This window comes from Loxodonta africana, chromosome 14 (assembly GCF_030014295.1).
Source record: "Loxodonta africana isolate mLoxAfr1 chromosome 14, mLoxAfr1.hap2, whole genome shotgun sequence".
In the NCBI taxonomy this organism is placed as follows: Eukaryota; Metazoa; Chordata; class Mammalia; order Proboscidea; family Elephantidae; genus Loxodonta; species Loxodonta africana.
The window spans coordinates 73,925,717-73,948,082 of record NC_087355.1 but is presented as its reverse complement, the minus strand read 5'-3'; the positions used below and the strand labels follow the sequence as shown (position 1 = coordinate 73,948,082).

At 41.5% G+C, this 22,366-nt stretch overlaps 1 protein-coding gene across 1 annotated transcript in view; it reads left to right on the top strand.

Annotated features, from left to right (window-relative positions):
• The first annotated feature begins 938 nt into the window (after window positions 1–938).
• Window positions 939–22,366, top strand: part of TMEM65 (transmembrane protein 65) — a 74,983-nt gene continuing 53,555 nt past the window's right edge. Inside the window, exon 1 of the mRNA XM_064268054.1 lies at window positions 939–1,533. Within this exon, the coding sequence (XP_064124124.1) occupies window positions 1,218–1,533 (316 nt within the window). The 5' untranslated portion in view covers window positions 939–1,217. The remainder of the gene's footprint in view (window positions 1,534–22,366) is intronic.

The following is a 22,366-nucleotide window of genomic DNA, read 5'->3' as shown; positions in this document are numbered from 1 at the left end:
TACAAGCAACCACCAAGAAAAGGTCCGTGACAGCCGTGCCTCCGGGTCCAGTAGTAACAGTCTGCAGCTGCTGGCCTCAGAAAGGGAAGGGTGCTCTCGTGCCAACGTCTCAGTCGCAAGCCCTCCTCGGGGAGGGACAGACAGGCTGGCGTCACCCAGCCTCTGGAGCACGCGGAGCGGCCCTGGGCGCCCCAGAGACCGGGCCGCCAGGAAGAAGCCGCAGTGGGCGCCGACATGGCAAAGGGAGCTGCTGGGGCGCTTAGCTGCCCAAAGGCCGGAGCAGGGCGCGGTAGCCCCGCCAGGCGCCAGGCGGCAGCGCGGACTCTGGAGCGGTCTGGCCGTCTCCTCCCTGCCCCGCACCCGGGGCCCTTTCAGAGCAAGCCCCAGACTTAGTCATTGCGCTGGGGCGCCCGGGTGGCAGCTGCACGGTACGGTCGGGCGAGAGGCCGAAAGCGCTTTCTTCCCTACCCTCCCGCCCGAGGCAGGGGCGGTGGACGCCAAGACCGCGGGCGCGCGGCCTCTCTCTCGACCCCACGCCCCCGAGGTGGGGGGGAAGCGTGTGCACGCTCCTCACCGGAGCGGGAGCGGGCCGGCGAGCCGGCGGACTGCGCCTGCGCGGCCCCGCCCCTTCCCCTCCGCCCCGCCCTGCTACCCCTTAGGCAGCCGCTAGGGGTAGCGGCGGCGGCTAGGGCCTGAGAGCGCGGCTGCTTTGAGGGCGCCTGAACTCCGTAGAGTGGGGACTAGAAGAAGAGAGAGGGTGGGAAAGCCGGCGGCAGAGGAGGGCGGCGCCGGAGGAGGGCGGCGCGTGGCTGACTCATCCCCCTGAAAGAGCAGCCTGACGGACACACACACACGCGGAATCCGCCCGCCCGCTCGCGCCGCTCCGCCTCAGCCGGGAGGCGCCCGCCCGCACGCCCGCGCCGCCCGCCCGCCCGTCCGCCCGTCCGCCCGTCCGCCCGCCCTCTGCAGGCGCTCCCCGGCCCCGCCGCCTCAGGGAAAGTTTTCTCGTCGGAGGGGCCGGAACCGCCGCGGGATTTTGGAAAGGAAGGGGGACGGAACAGGAGGCGACAGCCGCGCGGCCCGGGAGTGCATGGTGCCCGGCGCCTCGGCCGCCTGACGTCGGGGCGGGGTCGGGCTGAGCCCAGCTCCCTCTCCCCGCAGCCTCGCCCGCAGTCCCTTCCCGGACTGCCGCCGGGGTCCCCGCTCCCCAGCCGGCCATGTCCCGGCTGCTGCCGCTGCTGAGGGGCCGGACGGCGCGCAGCCTGAGGCCCGGCCCGGCCGCCACCACCGCCGCCGCCGCCGCACCCCGCCCGCCGGCCTGGTGCTGCTGCGGGCGGGGGCTGCTGGCGCTCGCGGCCCCGGGCGGCGCCCCTGCCGGCCCCCGGGGGCTGGGCACCCACCCCAAGAAGGAGCCCATGGAGGCGCTGAACACGGCGCAGGGCGCGCGCGACTTCATCTACAGCCTGCACTCCACCGAGAGGAGCTGCCTGCTCAAGGAGCTGCACCGCTTCGAGTCCATCGCCATCGCCCAAGGTAAGGGGCGCGGGCGGGGGCCGGGCCGGGAGCCCCCTCCTCCCACCCTGCTCCCCTGCCCTCCCGGCCTCGGACCCCGGGCGCCGCCCGCCCGCCCGCCCCCCTCGGCCTCCTGGCCTCGTGCCTGGGACGTCCTAGGGGGGCGAACTTTCCGCCCGAGTGTCCCCGAGGCAGGTAGGACGGGCGCGATCGTTCCCTGCAGCCGGGGGCCCCCGCCGGGCTGCCTCCTCCCCAGACTCGGGATCCTGGAGCTTCAGCCGACGAAAGGCCAGCTCACATTGTGTTGATTTTGCTTTGGTTTGCTGAGCGCCCCCCTGCCCAGCCTTCCTGTCCCCAGCCCCTTGCTGCTTTCCAGCGAACTTGCAGCCGTGCTGGTGGCATGCGAAGGTGTCACAATCCCAGAGGGAGGAAGAAACTTTCCTGCAGGGTGATCAAGTGAAGGTTTAGCGGTGTCCAGAAGAAGGGGTGTTGCTCCGTAAGTCAGGGATGCGCGCAGCTGCTGGTTTCCAGACACATCTAGTTGTACTGATTTAAGGAGCTGAAGGAAACCTTTTCCTGGGAAATGGAAAGAAGGGATCAATCAGCAGCTGCAGAGTCATCCTTGCAAGCCCGTACGTGCTCGGTGCTGCCCAAGTTAAAGTCCAGTTTTTGTTGTTTGCCTAGAGGTTGCAAGAGTGAAGTAACTTAAGAGGGTACTTTTCTGGGAATCTGTGGCTCTACAATAAAAAGCAGATTTCTGCTCAAAAGTAATTTGGAATGCTGAAACCAAGCTATTTTTAAGCTAACATGTTAAAATAGGATATTTTTAAAATGAGTGCAGAATGTGGTAGGTCAGATTTTGAGTCTAGGTGAAAAGGCTAAGCGTTCAGAAAATCCAAAGGAGCAAATGACTAAAATGATTCAGTCTTAAAATGTTTTTGTCATTTAAATACAGACAAAACATGTTGCTACCATTTCATGTTACTTTCTGATGCATTTGGAAGTTTTAAGTCGCCTTTTTTTTCCCTTGTAAGTAAGCAAACTTTTGTTTTTCGGTCCACGAACATGGCATAGATTTCCTGAGTTTAGAGCACATTTATCTGCAACATGGCATTTGATTTGTGAGAGGCACTTGAAGGTGTATTTATGTGTGCTAATAAAGGAAAGAATTATCTACCTCATAATGTGTACCTCTTTTTGATAGGCATGACTTATTGGTGCTACTTCTCCTTCAGAAACTTTTTATTAGCTGTGTCTTTTAGCCACTTTTTTCTCAGTTCAGGGACTTGTGGACTGAATTATATGTATTAGATGATTCCAGACCTTGTCTACCCACAATGCTTTTACAGAAAACATGTAACATCCCAGTCAATTCAGTTATTAAACATACTAGAGTATCATGATGTTATATGAAGTCATCATTGAGTACTAACACATCTGCAATCTGTGTACGCATTTAGTGTGCAATTTTAAAATACTCAATTCTGGAAATGTGCTCCTTGGAAAACAGTAGAGCCAGTCACATTCTGGAACGTTAGTGTTAAGAGTCTTTCTCCATTGGCAAGATGATTTAAACACGCATTCGACCTTTTCTAAGTAATTTCTTGGAAATTCTTCATTGTCAACATTGTTACAGGATTGGAGGGCCCTGTGGATATAATTTTAGGGCAACTTCTTGAAAAGCATGTGTTACAATACAACTGGGTGAGTTTTCCCTCATACATTATTGTTGTAGCACACAGCTGCAGTATTGCAGTAGAGGTGCAACTATTTTCCAGTGATGATAGTTTTTAATTTAACATGGTTTTAAATATTCTTCGAAGAACCTGAAAATTTCAGTCAATGAATTTCAGGAGATCAGTTAGCATCAATTAAATTTAATAATGATGTAAGTTCTGTGAGGGAAATTAGTAATTTAAATTGTTTTTTTCATTTAAGAGAAACAGATACGGATAAAGGAAACAACATAGTAGTCAAATGTTTATCTCCTGTAGATAAGCTAAAAAAACTTTAAAGCCAATGGTGATGACTAAATTATTACCGTTTGAATCAAATGGCACTTAGGAATTCTGCTTCAATTTTTAGTACAGTCTTAAAACCCATTGCCATAGAATTGATTCCGACTCATAGTGACCCTATAGGACTGAGCAGAACTTCCCTATAGCGTTTCCAGGAAGTGGCTGGTGGATTCCCGTAGGGTTTCCAAGAAGTAGCTGGTGGATTTGAACTGCCGACCTTTTGGTTAGCAGCCGAGCTCTTAACCACTATGCCACCAGTGCTCCAAAGAAAAAAAACCAAACCAAACCCAGTGCTGTTGAGTCGATTCCAACTCCAGTACAGTCTTAATCCTGTTAAAAAACCCATTGCCGTCAAGTTGTTCCCTCTCATAGTAGAGTCTTAGTACTCACTTATTCTTTTCAGTATTAACATGTCTATACATGTATGTTATTAGGGAGATAACTGGAATCATCAGTTAGTGAATTAATTCATTAATCACTTAAGGTAGAGAGAATTTTACTGTGTTCAGAATGTATACAGCTCATTCTGTTGCTGAAATCAGCATTCTTTTTTCCAGTCAGGCAAATGAAAAACTTCCTTGTTTTTCTTTTATTGTTGCTTTTGAATAATGTTTTGAAATACTCAACTCATGGACTAAACCTGTGTGTACTAAGTGCACTTTTTAATGAAATAAATTCTCTTTTAAAAGAGCTGTTTCTAATTTTAGGAAATCTTATACTTTCTTGAAACGGGTGCTTTTATGACCCAGTGAAGTGTTTTGGATTTGGTGTGGAAACACGACAGAAAAACATCATTTCATGCTTTGACAGGGCAGTGTAATCTACTGGTAAAATTTGGTCTATTCCCTTATCTTTTTGATGTGTTTATCAATGAGATGTGATATAGCCTGTAACAAGAAAAAAAATTAGAATCAATTTGCAATGGGCAAGGCAGACTTTGTGGCACATCTTATCATACGTAAATAATAAGTTGTGATTTTAAAATTACAAACAGATTTTCTCCTCAATATTAAAAATGTTGATGTCGCACTCTCAACTTAAACCTGCTCAACTCGGTCTCTCTTCTTCCAGAAATAGGCCATAGCCTGCTGACAGTGCACTGTTGGCTCATTGTGTTTACAGGTGGGACTGGCAAGCTGACGTTATTACAGATGCCTATCAGTATTTAGCCAAAAATTTTAAAACAAATTTGCTTGCCTGTTTTTGGAATTTGTATATCTACTTATAATTATTCATTTAAACTTTTATAATATAGCAATTTGGGTTGTGAAGGATGGGTAATGCTCATTGTATTAGTTATCTGTTGCTGCATGACACATTATGCCGAAACATAGTAGTTTGAAACAAACATGAATTATCTTAGACAGTCTCTGAGGATCAGGAATCTGGAGCAACTTAGGAGATGCTTCTGGCTTAGAGTCGCTCATGAAGTTGCAATCAGGCTTCCACTGGAGCTGCATTTGCTAAAGCCCTTGACTGGGGCTGGAGGATCCACCTGTAAGAAGACTCACTCACATAGCTTTTGGCTGGAGGTCTCAATCCCTTGCCATGTGGGTCTCTCCATAGGGCTGCCTGAGTGTTCCCGAGACATGGCAGCTGGTTTCCCCCAGAATGAGGGGAGGAGGCAGAGAAATAGAGAAACAGACACAATTAAGCTGGTTAAGCCAGTTTTTTGTAACCTAATTTCAGAAGTGACAAGACATTCTATCACTTCTGCCATGGTACAGTATGGAGGGTGCTATGCAAGGTGAATACCAGGAGGTGGTAAATTATTGAGGACCATCTTGGAGACCAGCTAACGCAGTTATTGAAGGTGTTAATAATTAATGTTCAGCGGAGAGTTAGAGAAGAGCTGGCTAAGGTGCCTTGGTGGTGGAATGGTTAAGCACTCAGCTGGTGGTTTGAACCCACCCAGAGGCTCTACCAGAGAAAAACGTGGCAATCTGCTTCCATAAAGATTACAGCCTAGAAAACCCTATTGGATGATTGTATTCTTGGCCTGTGGGTTGCTATGTGTCAGAATCGACTTAGTGGCATTCAGCAACAGTGGCGAGGCATGATGAGAGATAGGATTTGGAAAAAGGAGCTTCTTAGGGAATATTTTCTTCAAATGTGCATTTAAGGTATTTTTTTATTGGATTTTTTTTTACATATAGCAAATAGTTGTTTAGCAGTGTCAGGGTGAACAGAACAGTTTTATTCTCAATGTTAGGTCTTAATCAGCTTGGTTTTTTTTTTTTCCCTTCCTGATTTTCTATATAAGTGGTAATTGTGTACATTTCAAATTTGTTTTATTATGTATCTATATCCATATAGATTAACCGTTTAATTCCAAACTCTAAACTTGTAGTATCCCTCCCTTTGTGATTATTTTTTGAGAATTTACCAAGTAGCATAAGGGGCCTTTGATAAAATAAAAGACCAGAAGATAGAAAGCTGCTGTCAAGATAGATATTTAGAGTACTGAAAAATAACTGTAAATAAGATTGGTCATGAAGTCCTGGTCCACTAGACGTCTGGACCCTTGACAAAAGAATCCCTTTTTTCCTCAGCCCATTGATTATATGAGAAAATAGCAACTCTGGGACGGATTGGGGGTAATCTTGGCTTTTGCTCAAAGAGAATAACAAAGTGGGCAAGAAAAACAGTTCATAAAAGAGGAATAAGGGAGGCATAGCCCTGACTAGGCCCAGCAAAAAGGGAAGGACTTGGATGAGGATATGAAGTGTGAAGTGTGAATTGAAGGCAGGAGGAGTAAAAGACCTCTGATAAACTGAGAGCTTCTGTACCTTGGGCCCAGAAAAGTTAAATGATGTTTTGCTACGATCAGTTGCCAGTATGGAAAGAACGCAATTATAGCAGTGTATTCCAACAAGCTTAATTCTGAAGACTTCAGAGTTACTGGATATATTAGAATGGCCGTATTACTAGAGATCGGAAACCCTGGTGGTGTAGTGGTTAAGTGTTACGGCAGCTAACCAAAGCATCGGCAGTTTCAATCCACCAGGCGCTCCTTGGAAACTCTATGGTGCAGTTCTGCTCTGTCCTATAGGGTCGCTACGAGTTGGAATCAACTTGATGGCAATGGGTTTGTTTTTTTTTTTGGTGGTTTATTACTATAGATTATCATTAGTAGAAAACAGATAATTTACTTTTTTCTTTCATTATAAAATGGATGTATGCTATTTGGTAATCTTTCATCATCACTTATGTATAACCAGCATATAACCATGTCCAGAATTATGTCTTACTTAAAACAAAATTATTTTATATTTCATGATTTTGTGGATCAGGAATATAGGCAGGGCTCAGCTGAATGATTCATCTCCTTCGTGAGATGTCTTTGGAGGTCAGTTGGTAAACTTTAGCTGGCAATTGGGCTGATCAGAGAGTCCAAGATAGCTTAACTCACATGTCTCACATATCTCGCACTTTGGTGGGGATAGCTAGGAGGGTAGGCTTAGCTGGGAGTGTTGACCAGAGCAGATGCATGTGGCCTTGCCAGTGTGATAATGTCGGGGTGGTTGTAATATCTAGATGACAGGTCAGGGCTCCCTAAAAAAATGTTCCAAAGAAGGCTGTAAGACTTTGTATTAGTTTCCTATTGCTGCTGTAACGAATTACCACAAACTTGGTAACTTAAAAACAACACAGATTTCATTCCCTTACAGTTCTCACAGTCAGAAGTCCAAAATGAGTCATCAGGAGTTAAAATCAAAGTATCAGCAGGGATCGGTCCTTCTGGAAGCTCTAGGGGAGAATCTCTTCCTTGCCTCTCCCAGCTTCAAGAGGCTGCCAGCATTCCTTGGCTTTTGGCCATATCACCCCAGTCTCTGTTTCCTTCATCACATCACCTTCTCCCTCATAAGCCCTCTTGCTTTTCTGTTAAGGACCCTTATGATTACGCTTAAGGGACCCTGGGGGGTACAAATGGTTAATACGCTTAGCTACTAACTGAAAGGTTGGAGGTTGGAGTCTACCCAGAGACACCTTGGAAGAAGGGCTTGTTGGTCTACTGAAAAATCAGCCATTGAAGACCCTGTGGAGCACAATTCTAGCCTGACACACATGGGCTCGCCATGAATTAAGAGTCAATGCAATGGCAATTGGTTTGGTATTTTTAGGATTATATTTAGGGCACACGTGGATAATCAAGGATAATTTTCTCATCTTAGAATCCTTAATCATGTCTGCCAAGTCTCTTTTGCCATACAAGATAACATATTCACGAGTTCTGGGACCTAATCAGAATGTGATCATCCTTGGTGGCTATTACTCAGCCTATCACAGAGTTGTTATGACCTAGCCTTCAAAGTCTAACATGCCGAAGATCATGCTGAAGGTTATTCAGAAGTGGTTGCTGCAGTACATCGACAGGGAACTGCCAGAAATTCAAGTCAGATTCAGAAGAGGACGTGGAACAAGAGGTATCATTGCTGATGTCAGATGGATCTTGGCTGAAAGCAGAAAATACCAGAAATATGTTTACCTGTGTTTTATTGACTATGCAAAGGTATTCAACTATGTGGATGGTAAAAAATTATGGATAACATTGTGAAGAATGGGAATTCCAGAACACTTAATTGAGCTCATGAGGAACCTGTACATAGAACAAGAGGCAGTTGTTTGAATAGACCAAGGGGATATCGCATGGTTTAAAGTGAAGAAAGGCATGTGTCAGGGTTGTATCCTTTCCCCATATTTATTCGGTGTGTATGCTGAGCAAATAATCGGAGAAACTGGGCTATATGAAGAAGAATGCAGCATTAGAATTAGAATAAGACTCATTAACAACCTACTATATGCAGATGACACAGTCTTGCTTGTTGAAAGTGAAGAGGACTTGAAGCACTTACTGATGAAGATCAAAGACCACACCCTCAGTATGGATTACACCTCAACATGAACAAAAATCTTTACTACTGGACCAATAAGCGACATCATGATAAACAGAGAAAATATTGAAGTTGTCAGGGATTTTATTTTACTTGGGTCCACAATCAACACCCATGGAAGCAGCAGTCAAGAAATGAAATGACGGATTGCATTGGGAAAATGTGCTGCAAAAGACCTCTTTAAAGTGTTAAAAAGTAAAGATGTCACTTTAAGGACTAAGGTACACTGGATCCAAGCCACGGTGTTTTCTTTTTTTTAGCAAATTTGCCAGATGCAATACTTTGTTTGATTGCTTTTTTTAAATTGTACTTTAGATGAAGGTTTACAGAACAAACTAGCTTCTCATTAAACAGTCAGTACACATATTGTTGACATTGGTTAACAACCCTGTGACGACATGTCAACACTGTCCCTTCTCGACCTTGGGCAAACCATAGTGTTTTCAGTCGTCTCATGTGCACGTGAAAGCGAGATGCTGAATAAGGAAGACTGAAGAAGAGTCGATGCCTTTGAATTATGGTGCTGGAGAAGAATATTGAGTATACCGTGGACTGTCAGAAGAATGAACAATTCTGTCTTGGAAGAAGTACAGCCAGAATGCTCCTAGAAGCAAGGATGGCAAGACTTCTGACATACTTTGGACATGGTATCAGGAGGGACTAGGCCCTGGAGAAGGACATCATGCTTGGTAAAGTAGAGGGTCAGCAAAAAAGAGGAAGACCCTCAAGGAGATGGATTGACTCAGTGGCTGCAACAGTGGGCTTGAGCATAAAGATGATTGTGAGGAGGGCACAGGAGCGGGCAGTGTTTCGTTCTGTTATACACAGGGTCACTCAGAGTTGGAACTGGCTTGGCTGGCACCTAACAACAGCACCAACAACCTCGAAAGTCCCAGAGTATAATTTCTGCTGTACTCTGTTGGTCAAGTAAATCACTAAGGGCGGTCCAGATTCAAGGGGAGGGAAATCAGGAGGAGATACTCCATGTAAGTGACTATACCTAATAATTGCAATATATTCCTTTATATCAGTACCTTTAAAATAATAATTTTTGTTGAAAACCTTGTATTACATCCCTCTCTACTCTCTTAACAAACCATTACCATGTTAGTTTTTTATTTTTTTAAGACTTTATTGTTGTTAACTGCCTTTGAGTTGGCTCAGACTCATGACAGTCCTATGTGTAACAGAATGAAATGTTGTCCCTTCCTATGCCATCTTTACAGTCATTGGCATGTTTGAATCTTGTTGGACAATATCCTGTCCTGATTCGTAGGATTTTCACTGGCTAATTTTGGACGTAGATCACCAGGCCTTTCTTCCTAGCCCATCTTACTCGGGAAGCTCTGCTGAAACCTGTCCACCATGGGTGACCCTGCTGGCGTTTGAGATACTGGTGGCATAGCTTCCATCATCACAGCAACATGCAGACCATCACAGTACGACAAACTGACAGAGTGGTGGTGACTTTAAGACTTTGGGCCCTTGTTTTGAACATTCGTTACTTGCACTGGCGGCTAATACATGGATTCCTTTTATATGTTGAGACGTGTAGGACTATTCCCTCTATATCAGAATTTCTCCACCTCAGCAATGTTGAATTTTGGGCCAAATAATTCTCTGTTGTGGGGTTTGTCCTCCACAGAGGATGTTTATCAGTGTCCTTGTACTCTATCCATTAGGTGCCGGTAGCACCACCCTCCCCCTGACCCAGTGTGGCAACCAAAGAAGTCTCTAGACATTGCCAGATGTTCCCTGGAGGGAAGGAGGGTTGCACAGTCGCTCCTGGTTGAGAACCACCGCTTAAAATGAGATACTGTAGGCCGTTTATTCTTTAGTTCCTCTGCCTTGTGTATCCTCTTTGCTTCTAGCCCATTGGTTTATTTTACGTTATTTGTCTCTGGATAGGGACAGAAGGATAACCCTTCATCTGTCTATCAGACTTCTCAGCTTTCCATCAAATAAGTGAGATTAGTGATGACTATTTTCCTTGATTGTGATGTTTCTTCACTTGTAAGTTCTTGACTAAATTCTAAATATTTGGCATTTTAGGAAATAAGACTTCCAGATAAGTCAAACACTGCTATAGTTTAATTCATTGGTATTTTAATTTGATATCGCCCATCTTAATAGTCACTTATTGCTTAATTTTTATAGCCATTGTGACAATTTTTTTTTCTTACTTTTTAGGGGAACTTTATTATTATCATTGGCTAACTTACCCTAAAATTTCCAAATACAAATAGTGAGAATTTTAATAAACAAGTTTATGGATAGGAAAGTTGAAATAACACAAAGTCAGTAAGTTATAGGGTTGTCCAGAAGGTCAGGTGGAACTAAAGGTAATAGATTATCTTGAATGTTGGGGATGACCTGATATGGAACCATTATTGGTAGAGTTTGTTTCAGTTTTTCTAAAAATAGTGATGAGTTTGTTTAACTACACTCTTGCCTGGTTTCATTTGGTGTGTCAGAGCGTATAGCTAACTTGGACAAATAGGGATTAAATCTTCGACTGCAGATTTTGTTAGCATCTTGCTCACGTCTTGAGTTGACTAGTGTGTAGGTTTACAGGACTCTAGCTTTGTCTTTTCCTCACAGGTTTGCATCTGGTTTAAGTTAATGAAAACAACCACATATATGTTTTTAAATATAGTAACTTAGTTCCCTCAATCAATGTGGTAAATGAGAGGCTCTTCTAGACAAAAGATAGATAACAGAGTCATTTCCCTGAAGCTCTAAAACATTTTCTTTGATGACTTTGATGGCAACATATTTATAAATATTGTATCTTTCTTAGTAAATGTGTAAGGAGCACAGTTGAACTTCTACTAGATGTCAGAGTCATTATTTATTGTATTTTAATGAAATTTTCTTTGGGACTACTTCTATGTGTAGACCTATTAGTTACCCCAGATACCTCTAGAACACAGTGCTGTTTCAGTTGGCATGCATTTTACCCAGTTGTTGTTGTTAGGTGCCGTCGAGTCGGTTCTGACTCATAGCGACCCTGTGCACAACAGAACGAAACACTGCCCGGTCCTGCGCCATCCTTACAATTGTTGTGGTAGTGAAATGTGTTGGGCTTAGTCACTGCCCTTAGTGAACCTCAGCCTCAGACTACTCTACTCTGTTTTCCTCATTCATCCCTTGGAGTTGTGGTAAATTCTGCTTTATAAGGAGATCTGCTTCTTGGCATCTCTCTTATTGCTTTTAATGCCTGCTCTTAGTTGTGCTATTTGTCAGTCTTTCATAGTGTTTTTCCTTTCTCTCTGTCTCTCTCTCTATGTGTGTCTTCTCAATAGGGCTTGATCTTCATAGACATTTCAAGGTCATACAGACCACTACTTTCTTTTGTTTTCCCAGCTAGCCGGCTACATCTACCACATTGTTATTGTCTTTGGCTCTTTAGCTCTCTTATTGGAGATCTTTCTTGTGAGCACTTTTGCTACCGTCTAGATTATGGCTGTTCAAAAGGTGGTTGTTCTGAGCATCTAAGAGGTAATTGAGGTGTTACTATTTAAAATTTCAGGGAAATGTGTTCTTTCTTGGATTAGTTTAGATTTTCTTCTGAGTTTTAGGGTAGGTTATTTAGTTTACTAAGTTATTAAAAATTTTTTTTAAAGACCCCGGTATTTTGTAACACAAATTCTGAATTTCAACTCTATAATGATTCTTATATTTTATAGAAGAAATACTACTGCTACCACTATTGCTGCTGCTAACGATATCATTACCAATTATTAAGTATTTCCTGTGTGCCAAACATACTGAGCAAATGAGTTTTTATGTATTTTGTTTACGCCTCTTACAGAGAGAAGGAATTATTTCTGTTTTATAGTTTAAGAAACTGAAGCTAAGAGTAGTTTGCCCAATATCCTACAACTTGTATGGCAAAGTATTTTGTTTTGTTTCAAGTTTGAACTAATTTATTTTTTATTGTGGTAAGTGTGTGTGTGTGTATATGTATACATTTACCAAAATAAAATGAAACATTAACCATTTCAGTATTTTTACATGAACAATTCAGTGACAATAATTGCGTCCATAACGTTGTGCAACCATCACTACTATCTGTTTCTACACTTTCCTATCACACTTAACAGAGACTCAATGCCTCCTAAGCAACAACTTCCCCTTTCCTCCTCCCTCTTGCCCGTGGCAGCCGCTAATAGACTTTGGTCCCTGTACATTTTCCTGTTTTAGATATTGCATACTAATGGGATCATACAATATTTGTCTTTTTGTGACTTATTTCACTCAGCATAATGTTTTTGTGGTTCATCCACGTTGAGCATGTATCAGGATTTCATTTCTCTTTATGGCAGAATAATAGTCCATTTTATGTATGTACCACATTTTGTTTCTCCATTCGTCTGTTGAGGTTTTTTTTTTTTTTTTTTTCCATCTGTTGAGTTTTTAACTTCGCTTTATCAGACTTGAACCTCTGTTCTTACTACTGGAGTTTTCTGGGTATTCTACCTGGAATTTTAGCACATGTTGGGAAAAAAAGAAACATCTCAAATGTTCAAGAAAAATGACATTTTCTAAAACATATTCTAGTTCATCTTTTGTATGTTTGTACTTATGACATTCAGCACAAAAGCAGATATGGCATTGTTACTTTGAAAATAAGGGAAGTCAATGTGTAAAAAGTTAATATTGTGCGGGAAATTTGGGCAAGTCAGAGAGCTAGTGTTTGGGACTTGTAACTGTCATAAATCTCCAACTTCCAGTCTAATTTTCCTTTAGATTTTTGAATGAAATTAGTTTTTAAAAAATATTTCATGTAATATTTATAGGGAAACTTTCCAAACTCTCAAATTTTATTCATTTGACAACTCTTTGTTATCGTACCTACCATATCATAGATCCTGTGCTAGATGTTGGAAGTACATCAGAGAACTAGTTGTACAAGATACCCTCATGAAGCTTACTTTTTTTTGTGTGAGAGGAGAGGTATGAGACAGTAAAGCAAATAAATAAAATAATTATAGATCGTGTGTGCTGTAAGAAGAATAAATAGGATGTTATGGCAGTTACTTTGGATGACTTTATCTGGGAACGTCTTTGTGTAGGTGATATTTAAGCTGAAAATTAAGGATTGAGAAAAACCCAGTCATTGAGACAGCTAGGAGAAGAACCTTCTAAGAAGAAGGAAAAAAGCAAATGCCAAGACCCTGAGATAGAAGTGAACTTGACATAGTCTAGAAATTGATAGAAGGCAAATGTAAGTGGAATGCAATGAACTAAGGGGAGAATGGAATAAGATGAGATGGGCAGATAGGCAGAAGCCAGATTAGTCAGGGCTCTTTTAGATAAACCATTGGAAGGCCGTTTATGAGTTTAAGCATGAGAGTGAAATAATGGAATTTAAAGAGCACTTTGGCTGCTATCGGAGAACAGATTGGTGGGTACAAGTGAGCATACTGGGAGCCCACTAGGAAGGTGTTGGTGAGCCCACTAGGCTGATGGTGGCTTAGACTAGGTGCCTTTGGAAATTAAGAGACGTAGATGGGGTTGAGATACATTTTTGAAAGTTAACTAATGAGTCTTGACTTATGGATTAGAAAGGGGCAAAATAACTAAGGGAAAGAAAATAGGTAATTAATGACACCTACATTTCTGACTTAGTGGTTGAGTAAAAGGTGGTGCTGTTCACCAAGAGGGAAAAGACTGGGGAAATGGTTTTGGGGAATGGAAATTAAAGAGTTTAATTTTGGACATGCCAAGTTTAAGATACCTTTGAGAATGTGAACGGAGATCTTAGGCACTAGGTATGGTTCTTAAATTTGTGAAGTTTATGTTTTAGGAAAGATAGAGACAATTTAGCTTGCAGTTATAATAGTATGATAAGCACTGTGGTAGAGCTAAGATGTATTGAAGTGCTTAAGAGGTATACCTGATCTGGGAGGGGAAAGGTACAGGGGCAAGGTTTCCTACAGAAAGTTGACATCTAGAGCTCAGTAGGAGGTAGCCAGACCTGGGTTAGGGGTGTGTGTGGAGGCAAAATATTATGAATAGTGGTACCATCACGTTTGCATTTTGGCAAGCTCACTTTGCATACAGTGTAGAGGCTGAGTAGTATAGGAATTAGATTAGAGGCAGGGAGACTAGTTAGGAGAACTTCGCAGAAATCAAAATAAGGTATCATAGAGCCCTGAGCTAGGCTAAAAAAAAAAATTCAAAATAAGCTATCATAGAGCCCTGAGCTAGGCTGGTGGAACATAAAAATGGAAAGAAGTAGTAGACAGTTTTGAGAGAGTATTTCGGAGTTAAATAAAAGAAAATTTAATTGAATAATTGAACATTTAACTGATTCCATGTACGGGCATGAGATAAAAAGAAGAACCAAGGATGATGCCAGTTTTCTGTTTTGGCAATTGACAGGATAGTGACATCCTTCACACTGGAAGGGAATACACAGGGAGAAACAGATTTTGGATGGGGAAGGTGAATTCATTTTTAACTTCTTGAGTATTAGGTACTGGTGAGATAGCCGTATAAAGATATCCAGTAGTTAATTAGATATGTGGACCCCGAAACTCCAGAATGAGGTACAAGCCTTGGTGGCACAATGGTTAAGTGCTCAGCTGCTAACAGAAAGGTCATCGGTTCAAACCCATCAGACAACAAACAGCAAAAACCCATATAGTTAGTAATTAAGGCTAGGGAGAGTAAGTTAGGTGAAAAGTGTTGAGGATCTAGGAGGGAACTCTGAGAAACACCAGTGTTTATTGGAAGGCAAAAAGAAGAGCCAGAATTCGGAGACTGAAGAGGAGCGTCGGTCAGGGAGACAGGAAGAATAGCCAGCATAACCTATCTCACAAGCTAAGAAGAGAGCATCTCAAAATAGAAGGAATGATCTGCTGCTTCAGATAGGTCAAGCAAGAGGGAGACTGGGGGGAAAAAGGTCCATTGGATTCACTAACAAGAAGGAGGTTGATGTCTCTGTCAGAAGCAGTTTTATAAGGACTATGTGGGGACTAGCCAGATTTCAGTCAGCTGAGGAGAGAGTATTAATAAGGAAGCATATTTGGATATGGAGAGGAGGTATGAGGCAGAGGCTTGATTTTTCTCTGAAATGATCTCTACTCATAGACCAGAATTCTGAATTTATTTTAAGTATATGTTACTAGTATGCCCATTTTTTCAGAGACAGTCCTGTGTAGAATTTCTGTTCTCAGAGGCATTATTCTAATGCTGAATGGATTCAGATTTCCAAAAGTCAATTGCAGATGGTACAAAAAAAATAACCTACATATACCAAGATAAAATTAAATTAATAAGCAGTTATTGGAAAAATACATCATGTGCCTTTAAACTTAAACATTTAAAAAAAAATTATTGTGGTTAAAAAGGGGCCCTGGTGGCACAGTGGTTAAATGTTTGAGTACTAACTGAAAGGTCGATGGCTCGAACCCACCAGCTGCTCTGCAGGAGAAAAATGTGGCAGCCTGCTTCCATAAAGATTACTGCCCTGGAAGCCCTGTGTGGCAGTTCTACTCTGCCCTGTAGGGTTGCTGTGAGTAAGAATCGACTCGTCGGCATTGGGTTTGGATTTTTTGTTATTGTGGTTTTATGTGTCTGTATATTTATGTGTGTGTGTGTGTGTATATGAGAAAAAATTTGCCATGTTAACCATTTTAAGTGTACAATTCAGTGACATTAATTATATTCATTATGCTCAACAAGCATCACCACTGTTTCCAAGAAATTTTCGTCACTGCAAACAGAAACTCAGCACCCTTGAGTGATAGCTCCCCATGCTCTCCTATCCTGAGCCCCTGGAACCACTAATCTACTTCTGACTCTATGTATTTGCCAAGTCGAGATATTTCATGTAAGTTAGGGTCACTGTGAGTTGGCATCGGCTTGAAAGAATGGGTTTGGTTTTGGTTTTAGGATCATACCATATTTGTCCTTTTGGGTCTGACTTACTTCACTTAGCATAATTTTTTCAAGGTTCATTCATGTTGTAGCATGTATCAGAACTTCTTTCTCTTTATGGCTGAATAATACTAGATTGTATGTATGTACCACATTTTATTTAGCCATTCATCTGTTGACGGGCACTTGGGTTGTTTCCACTTTTTTGCTATTGTGGGTAATGCTGCTGTGAACACTGGTGTACACATATCTGTTTGAGTTCCTGCTTTCAAGTCTCTTGTGTATATACCTAGGAGTGGAATTGTTGGGTCATATGGTAATTCAACGTTTAACTTTGTGAAGAACCGGCAAACTGTTTTCCACCTCAGCTGCACCCATTTACATTCCCACCTGCAATTCAGGAGGGTTCCAATTTCTTTATATCTTTGCCAACACTTGTTATTTTTCATTTTTTCTGATAATAGCCACACTAGTGGCTGGGGAAGGAGCCCTAGTGGTACAATGGTTAAGTGCTCGGCTGCTAACCTGAAGGTCAGTGGTTTGAACCTATCAGTGGTTCTTAGGGAGAAATGCCCTGGCATTCTACTCCCATAAAGGTTATAGCCTAGGAAACCCTATGGGGCAGTTCTGCTCTGTCACATGGGGTCACCGTGACAATTGACTAGTTGGCATTTAACAGCAACAGTGGTGTTAACCCTTTCATGAGTAATGGGATATATGTTTGCCTGCCTACCTTTACTGCCTCTCAGAGTTTTGGTAAGGTACTGTACCACTGAGAGTACATGCTGCCGGTAGGCAGGGAGCTGTATGACTGTTGGAAAACGGGAGAAAGGAGCATATGCTCTGAATTATTGTTTTCACAGTGTATTGTATGAAGTGGTGCTGAATCTTTTTTTTTTTAGGTAAAATACAGATTTTGAAAAATTTTTGTGGGACACATATGTCCCTCTGTACTCTGAGGGTAGGATTTTTGGGATGAAGCCAGAAAAAAATCCGTATTACCTACCAAAAATTTAGACACACTCAATGATTCAGCATGCATTCCATTAATGAAAAAACATTATGTAAACAAAAAATTAGAAAGAAAAATTAATTTGCTAATGAAAGGATTAGGCATGTTTTCATGTGCTTATTGACCATTTGTATATCTTCTTTGGAGAAATATCTATTCAAGTTCTTTCTTCATTGTTTAATTGCATTGTTTGTTTTTTTGTTGTTGAGTCGTAGGAATTCTTTATAATGTTCTGGATAGTAAACCCTTATCAGATATATGGTCCCCAAATATTTTCTCCCATTCTGTAGGGTGTCTCTTTTCTTGATAAAGCCCTTTGATGTGCAAAAGTTTTTAATTTTGATGAAGTCTAGTTTATTTTTTTCTTTTGGTGTCATATCTAAGAATCCATTTCAAAAGCAAGGCCTTGAAGCTTTACCCTCTGTATTGATTTCTATAGAATATTCCATTCCTCATCATTCAGTTTTTTATATCAATATATGCTTGATGATTCCTATGTTACCCAAGGTTATAATTCATTACTATTATTTGTGATCCTCAGGCTATTCTGTAGCTGGCCAGTGGAACCCTTTCAAGCTGCCTTTTGTGTCTTTTTTGACATGTCCCCATCACTCTTTGAGTACTTCCTTAGCTTTTGGCGCCACAAGGTGTTCCAGCTCATCTCGTACTTTTCCTGGCCTAACCCTGGACGCAGCCATTTCTACAGGGAATGCTGGCTTTCAGAGTATAATGATGTTTAAAAATTAAGATCTGGGTACTAGGTGTGTTCATTGCTGTTAGAGTGTTGCTATTGCCAGGCCCCCACAGTGAACTATATCGACAAGGAACTGCCAGAAATTCAGGCTGGCTTCAGAAGAGGACGTGAACCAGGGATATCATTGCTGATGTCAGATGGATCCTGGCTGAAAGCAGAGAATACCAGAAGGATGTTTACCTGTGTTTTATTGACTATGCAGAGGCATTCGACTGTGTGGATCATAACAAACTGTGGATAACATTGCGAAGAATGGGAATTCTAAAACACTTAATTGTGCTCATAAGGAACCTTTACATAGATCAAGAGGCAGTTGCTCGGACAGAACAAGGGGATACTGATTGGTTTAAAGTCAGAAAAGGTGTGCATCAGGGTTGTATTCTTTCACCATACCTATTCAATCTGTATGCTGAGCAAATAATCTGAGAAGCTGGACTGTATGAAGAAGAATGGGGCATCAGGATCGGAAGATTCATTAACAACCTGTTATGCAGATGACACAATCTTGCTTGCTGCAAGTGAAGAGGACTGGAAGCACTTACTAATGAAGATCAAAGACCACAGCCCTCAGTATGGATTGCACCTCAACATAAAGAAAACAGAAATCCTCACAACTGGACCAATGAGCAACATCATGATAAACGGAGAAAAGATTGAAGTTGTCAAGGATTTCATTTTACTTGGATCCACAATCAACAGCCATGGAAGCAGCAGTCAAGAAATCAAGAGACGCACTGCATTGGGTAAATCTGCTGCAAAGAACCTCTTCAGAGTGTTGAAGAGCAAAGATGTCACCCTGAAGACTAAGGTGTGCCTGACCCAAGCCATGGTATTTTCAATCGCATCATATGCATGTGAAAGCTGGACAGTGAATAAGGAATACCGAAGAAGAATTGATGCCTTTGAATTGTGGTGTTGGGGAAGAATATTGAATATACCATGGACTGCCAAAAGAAAGAACAAATCTGTCTTAGAAGAAGTACAACCAGAATGCCCCTTGGAAGCAAGGATGGCGAGACTGTGTCTTACATACATTGGACATGTTGTCAGGAGGGATGAGTCCCTGGAGAAGGACATCATGCTTGGCAGAGTACAGAGTCAGCGGAAGAGGAAGACCCTCAACGAGGTGGATTGACACAGTGGCTGCAACAATGAGCTCAAGCATAACAACGATTGTAAGGATGGCTCGGGACCGGGCAGTATTTCATTCTGTTGTGCATAGGGTCGCTATGAGTTGGAACCGACTTGACAGCATCTAACAACAACAACAACCACAGTGAACAGATTGTGAATATATGAATGTGTGTATTTATATATATAATATATATCATGTTTATATTTCTGTATCTGTCTATATACTTTATAAAGTAAGAGTTCATACCAGTTTATCGAATTCTACTGAATACCAAAGGGTACATTCTAGCTTTCCCCCTTTTTATGTTTTTAAGTTGATTCTCTAACGGAGAGATACCAAGCTCCCGTTATCTTTTAAAGGTTTATTTTTTTGATCACTTCTCCTACATATTATCAATATAACATCACAAGCACTGCACATTTACTCCTGCAGATGCCCTTCTCATCCCAGCTAGGGCTGTGACTGCCTGAGCCACAACCTCCTGCCATGTGGAAGCCTTTCTTACCCTGCTTGGGCTCCAGCACCTTGTGCCAGACTGAGTCTCCCTTTCACACCCCGAGTGGACACTCCTTACCCTCCTGGAAGTCTGAAAGCCCACTCTGGACCTCTGCGGTTTTCCCTGTTTCCTACATAGATGCCTGCCGTGCGTAATCTCCCCTTATGGCTTTTGGACTGAATTGTACAGGAAGAAGAAGAGGAATCCTTCTCCTCCACTTATTTAAAATCTTGTAGTGCTTTACGGCCAAACCCAAATCCTGTCTCTTCTTAGAGGCTGTTTGCTACTTCTTAAGGCCACAGTTTCTCCTTCTAGAAACTTACACTGTGTTTTTTCTTTTTCTTTAATCATTTCATGTATATTTATATGTCTTACTGAGTCCATGTAACTTCTTGAGATTGGGTGCTATTTTCTGCAAGGTTTTTTTTTCTCGTTTGTTTTAAAAATCACCTTTAAGAACCTTTTTTTTTTTTTTTTTTGCCGTGCTAAGTGTGAAAGTATTTAAAACAAAAAACTTGTTGATTTATGTTAAAGTTCTTTTATTTATATTCATCATTTATATGTTTATATATTTAATCATTGAACCCTGCTTCATTAAAGATTAGCTAGTCTTTGGCTGATAGTTGAATGATAGTAAATTCAAGTAATTTACGTGAAAAGCATGTTGCTTCTCAGGAAAAGAAATCTTGTTCCCTTTCTATTTTTCTTCAGTGTATATGTGTTTTTTCTTTTTTTTTAATGTGTAGGAAAAAAAAGATTGTATCGAATTCTAATGGCCTAGTATATTTTTTCTGTATTAATTCCCATTTTATTAAATAGTTCATTTTTTGTTACTAAAGGTAATCTCTGCTTTGCATGGTTCCGATATGTATGAACTTCAGTTACCACATTTTAGTTAATACCTGTTCCCCAACAACATGGTTCAAATTTTGTTTACCACAGTATATTAACTGTGAGTAATTGTATAAAGTACAGACTTTGCTGCTAGCGCCTCGGTCCACAAATCAGTAAGAAGCAGACGTGTGTTGTGATCAGTGACCAATTGCATCACTTCTTTCAGAGCCTCTCAGTGGGTGTTCACTACACATCTGGTACTCATTTCACACACAGAACATATAGTTGTGTTGCCTCCATGTCTCCCACTGACAAATCCGTGTAACATTTTTCAGAAATGGGTAATCGAAAGAGGGTATTGGCCAACAAATATGAAAGTCCAGCAATGAAAAAAAAAAATTATACTGCTGAAGTGAAATTTTAATCAAATATAAATGAAGTTATAGAGAAATAGCTGACTGTGAGGATGCTGACACTGCCATGGAACTGCTGCCATCGACAGACTGTGGATATGCAGCCGGAGGAGCTTAGTGAAGGTGAAAGTATTGATATACGCCAGTTAAGTAAGGAGGCTGTGATAAAAAGAATGGAGATGTTTCAGAAGAAGTGACTCTGGCAAAAAGTTCACATTAAAGGAATGCTCAGCAATATTTCATGACCTTGAAAGCACAAAGGATAAAATGTAAGCTGATCCAAACTTAGCAAGGAGTATGACAGTTCACCATATCATAGAAAAGATGATTGCTTTATATTGTAAGTTACACGATGAGGAGCAGAGGGCCAGCACAGTTCAAACCACTCTTGATAAGTTTTTTTTAAAGAAATAAAACACTTTAATTCTCCATGTTTCTAATGTTTTAAATTACAGTATACTGATCTTTACAACTGGATTGATAAACAACATGATAAATGGAGAAAAAACTGAAGTTGTCAAGGATTTCATACTACTTGGATCAACAATCAGAATCGATATAACCAGCAGTCAAGAAATCAAACGCTGTATTACATTGGATAAATTTGCTTCAAAAGACTTCTTTAAAGTCCTGAAAAGCAAAGCTGTTACTTTGATGACTAAAGTGCACTTGACCCAAGCCGTGATGTTTTCATTTGCCTCATATGCATGCAGAAGCTGGACAGTGAAGAAAGAAGACAGAAGAAGAATTGAAGGCATTTGAATTGCAGTGTTGGTAATATTGAATATGCCATCGACTCCCAGAAGAAAAAACAAATCAGTCTTAAAAGAAATGCAACTGGTATGCTTCTTAGGAACAAAGGTGGTGAGATTTTGTTTTGCTTACTTTGGAAGCATCTCATCAGGAAAGACCAATCTCTAGAAAAGACATCATGTTTGGTAAAGTGGAGGGTCAGCGAAAATAAGAGAAACCGTCAATGAAATGGACTGATATAACACAATAGCCTCAACAATGGGCTTAAACATATCAAAGATCATGGAGATGGCACAGTACTGGGCAACTTTTCTTCCTGTTATACACAAGGTCCCCGTGAGTCATGAACCGACTTGACAGCAACTGCCAACAACAACTAAATGTTAGTCTTATTTTTTATACTACACATTGTAACTGACAGTAACAGAATTTTTAGTGTTTTGACAATAAATTTTAACAGTCACAGAACAGTGGTGATTTTTTTCCTTGATGATAAGGTCGCTTTGCGTAGTTTCAGCTTGCACTGTCATTTTTATGACCCTCACGCTCCAGTGCACAGTGAGGACTGCTTGTATACTAGCATATGACACTTCAAAATTTCATATATATTTTTCATTTACACAGGTTTTATTTACTTTATTGCTTTAATACATT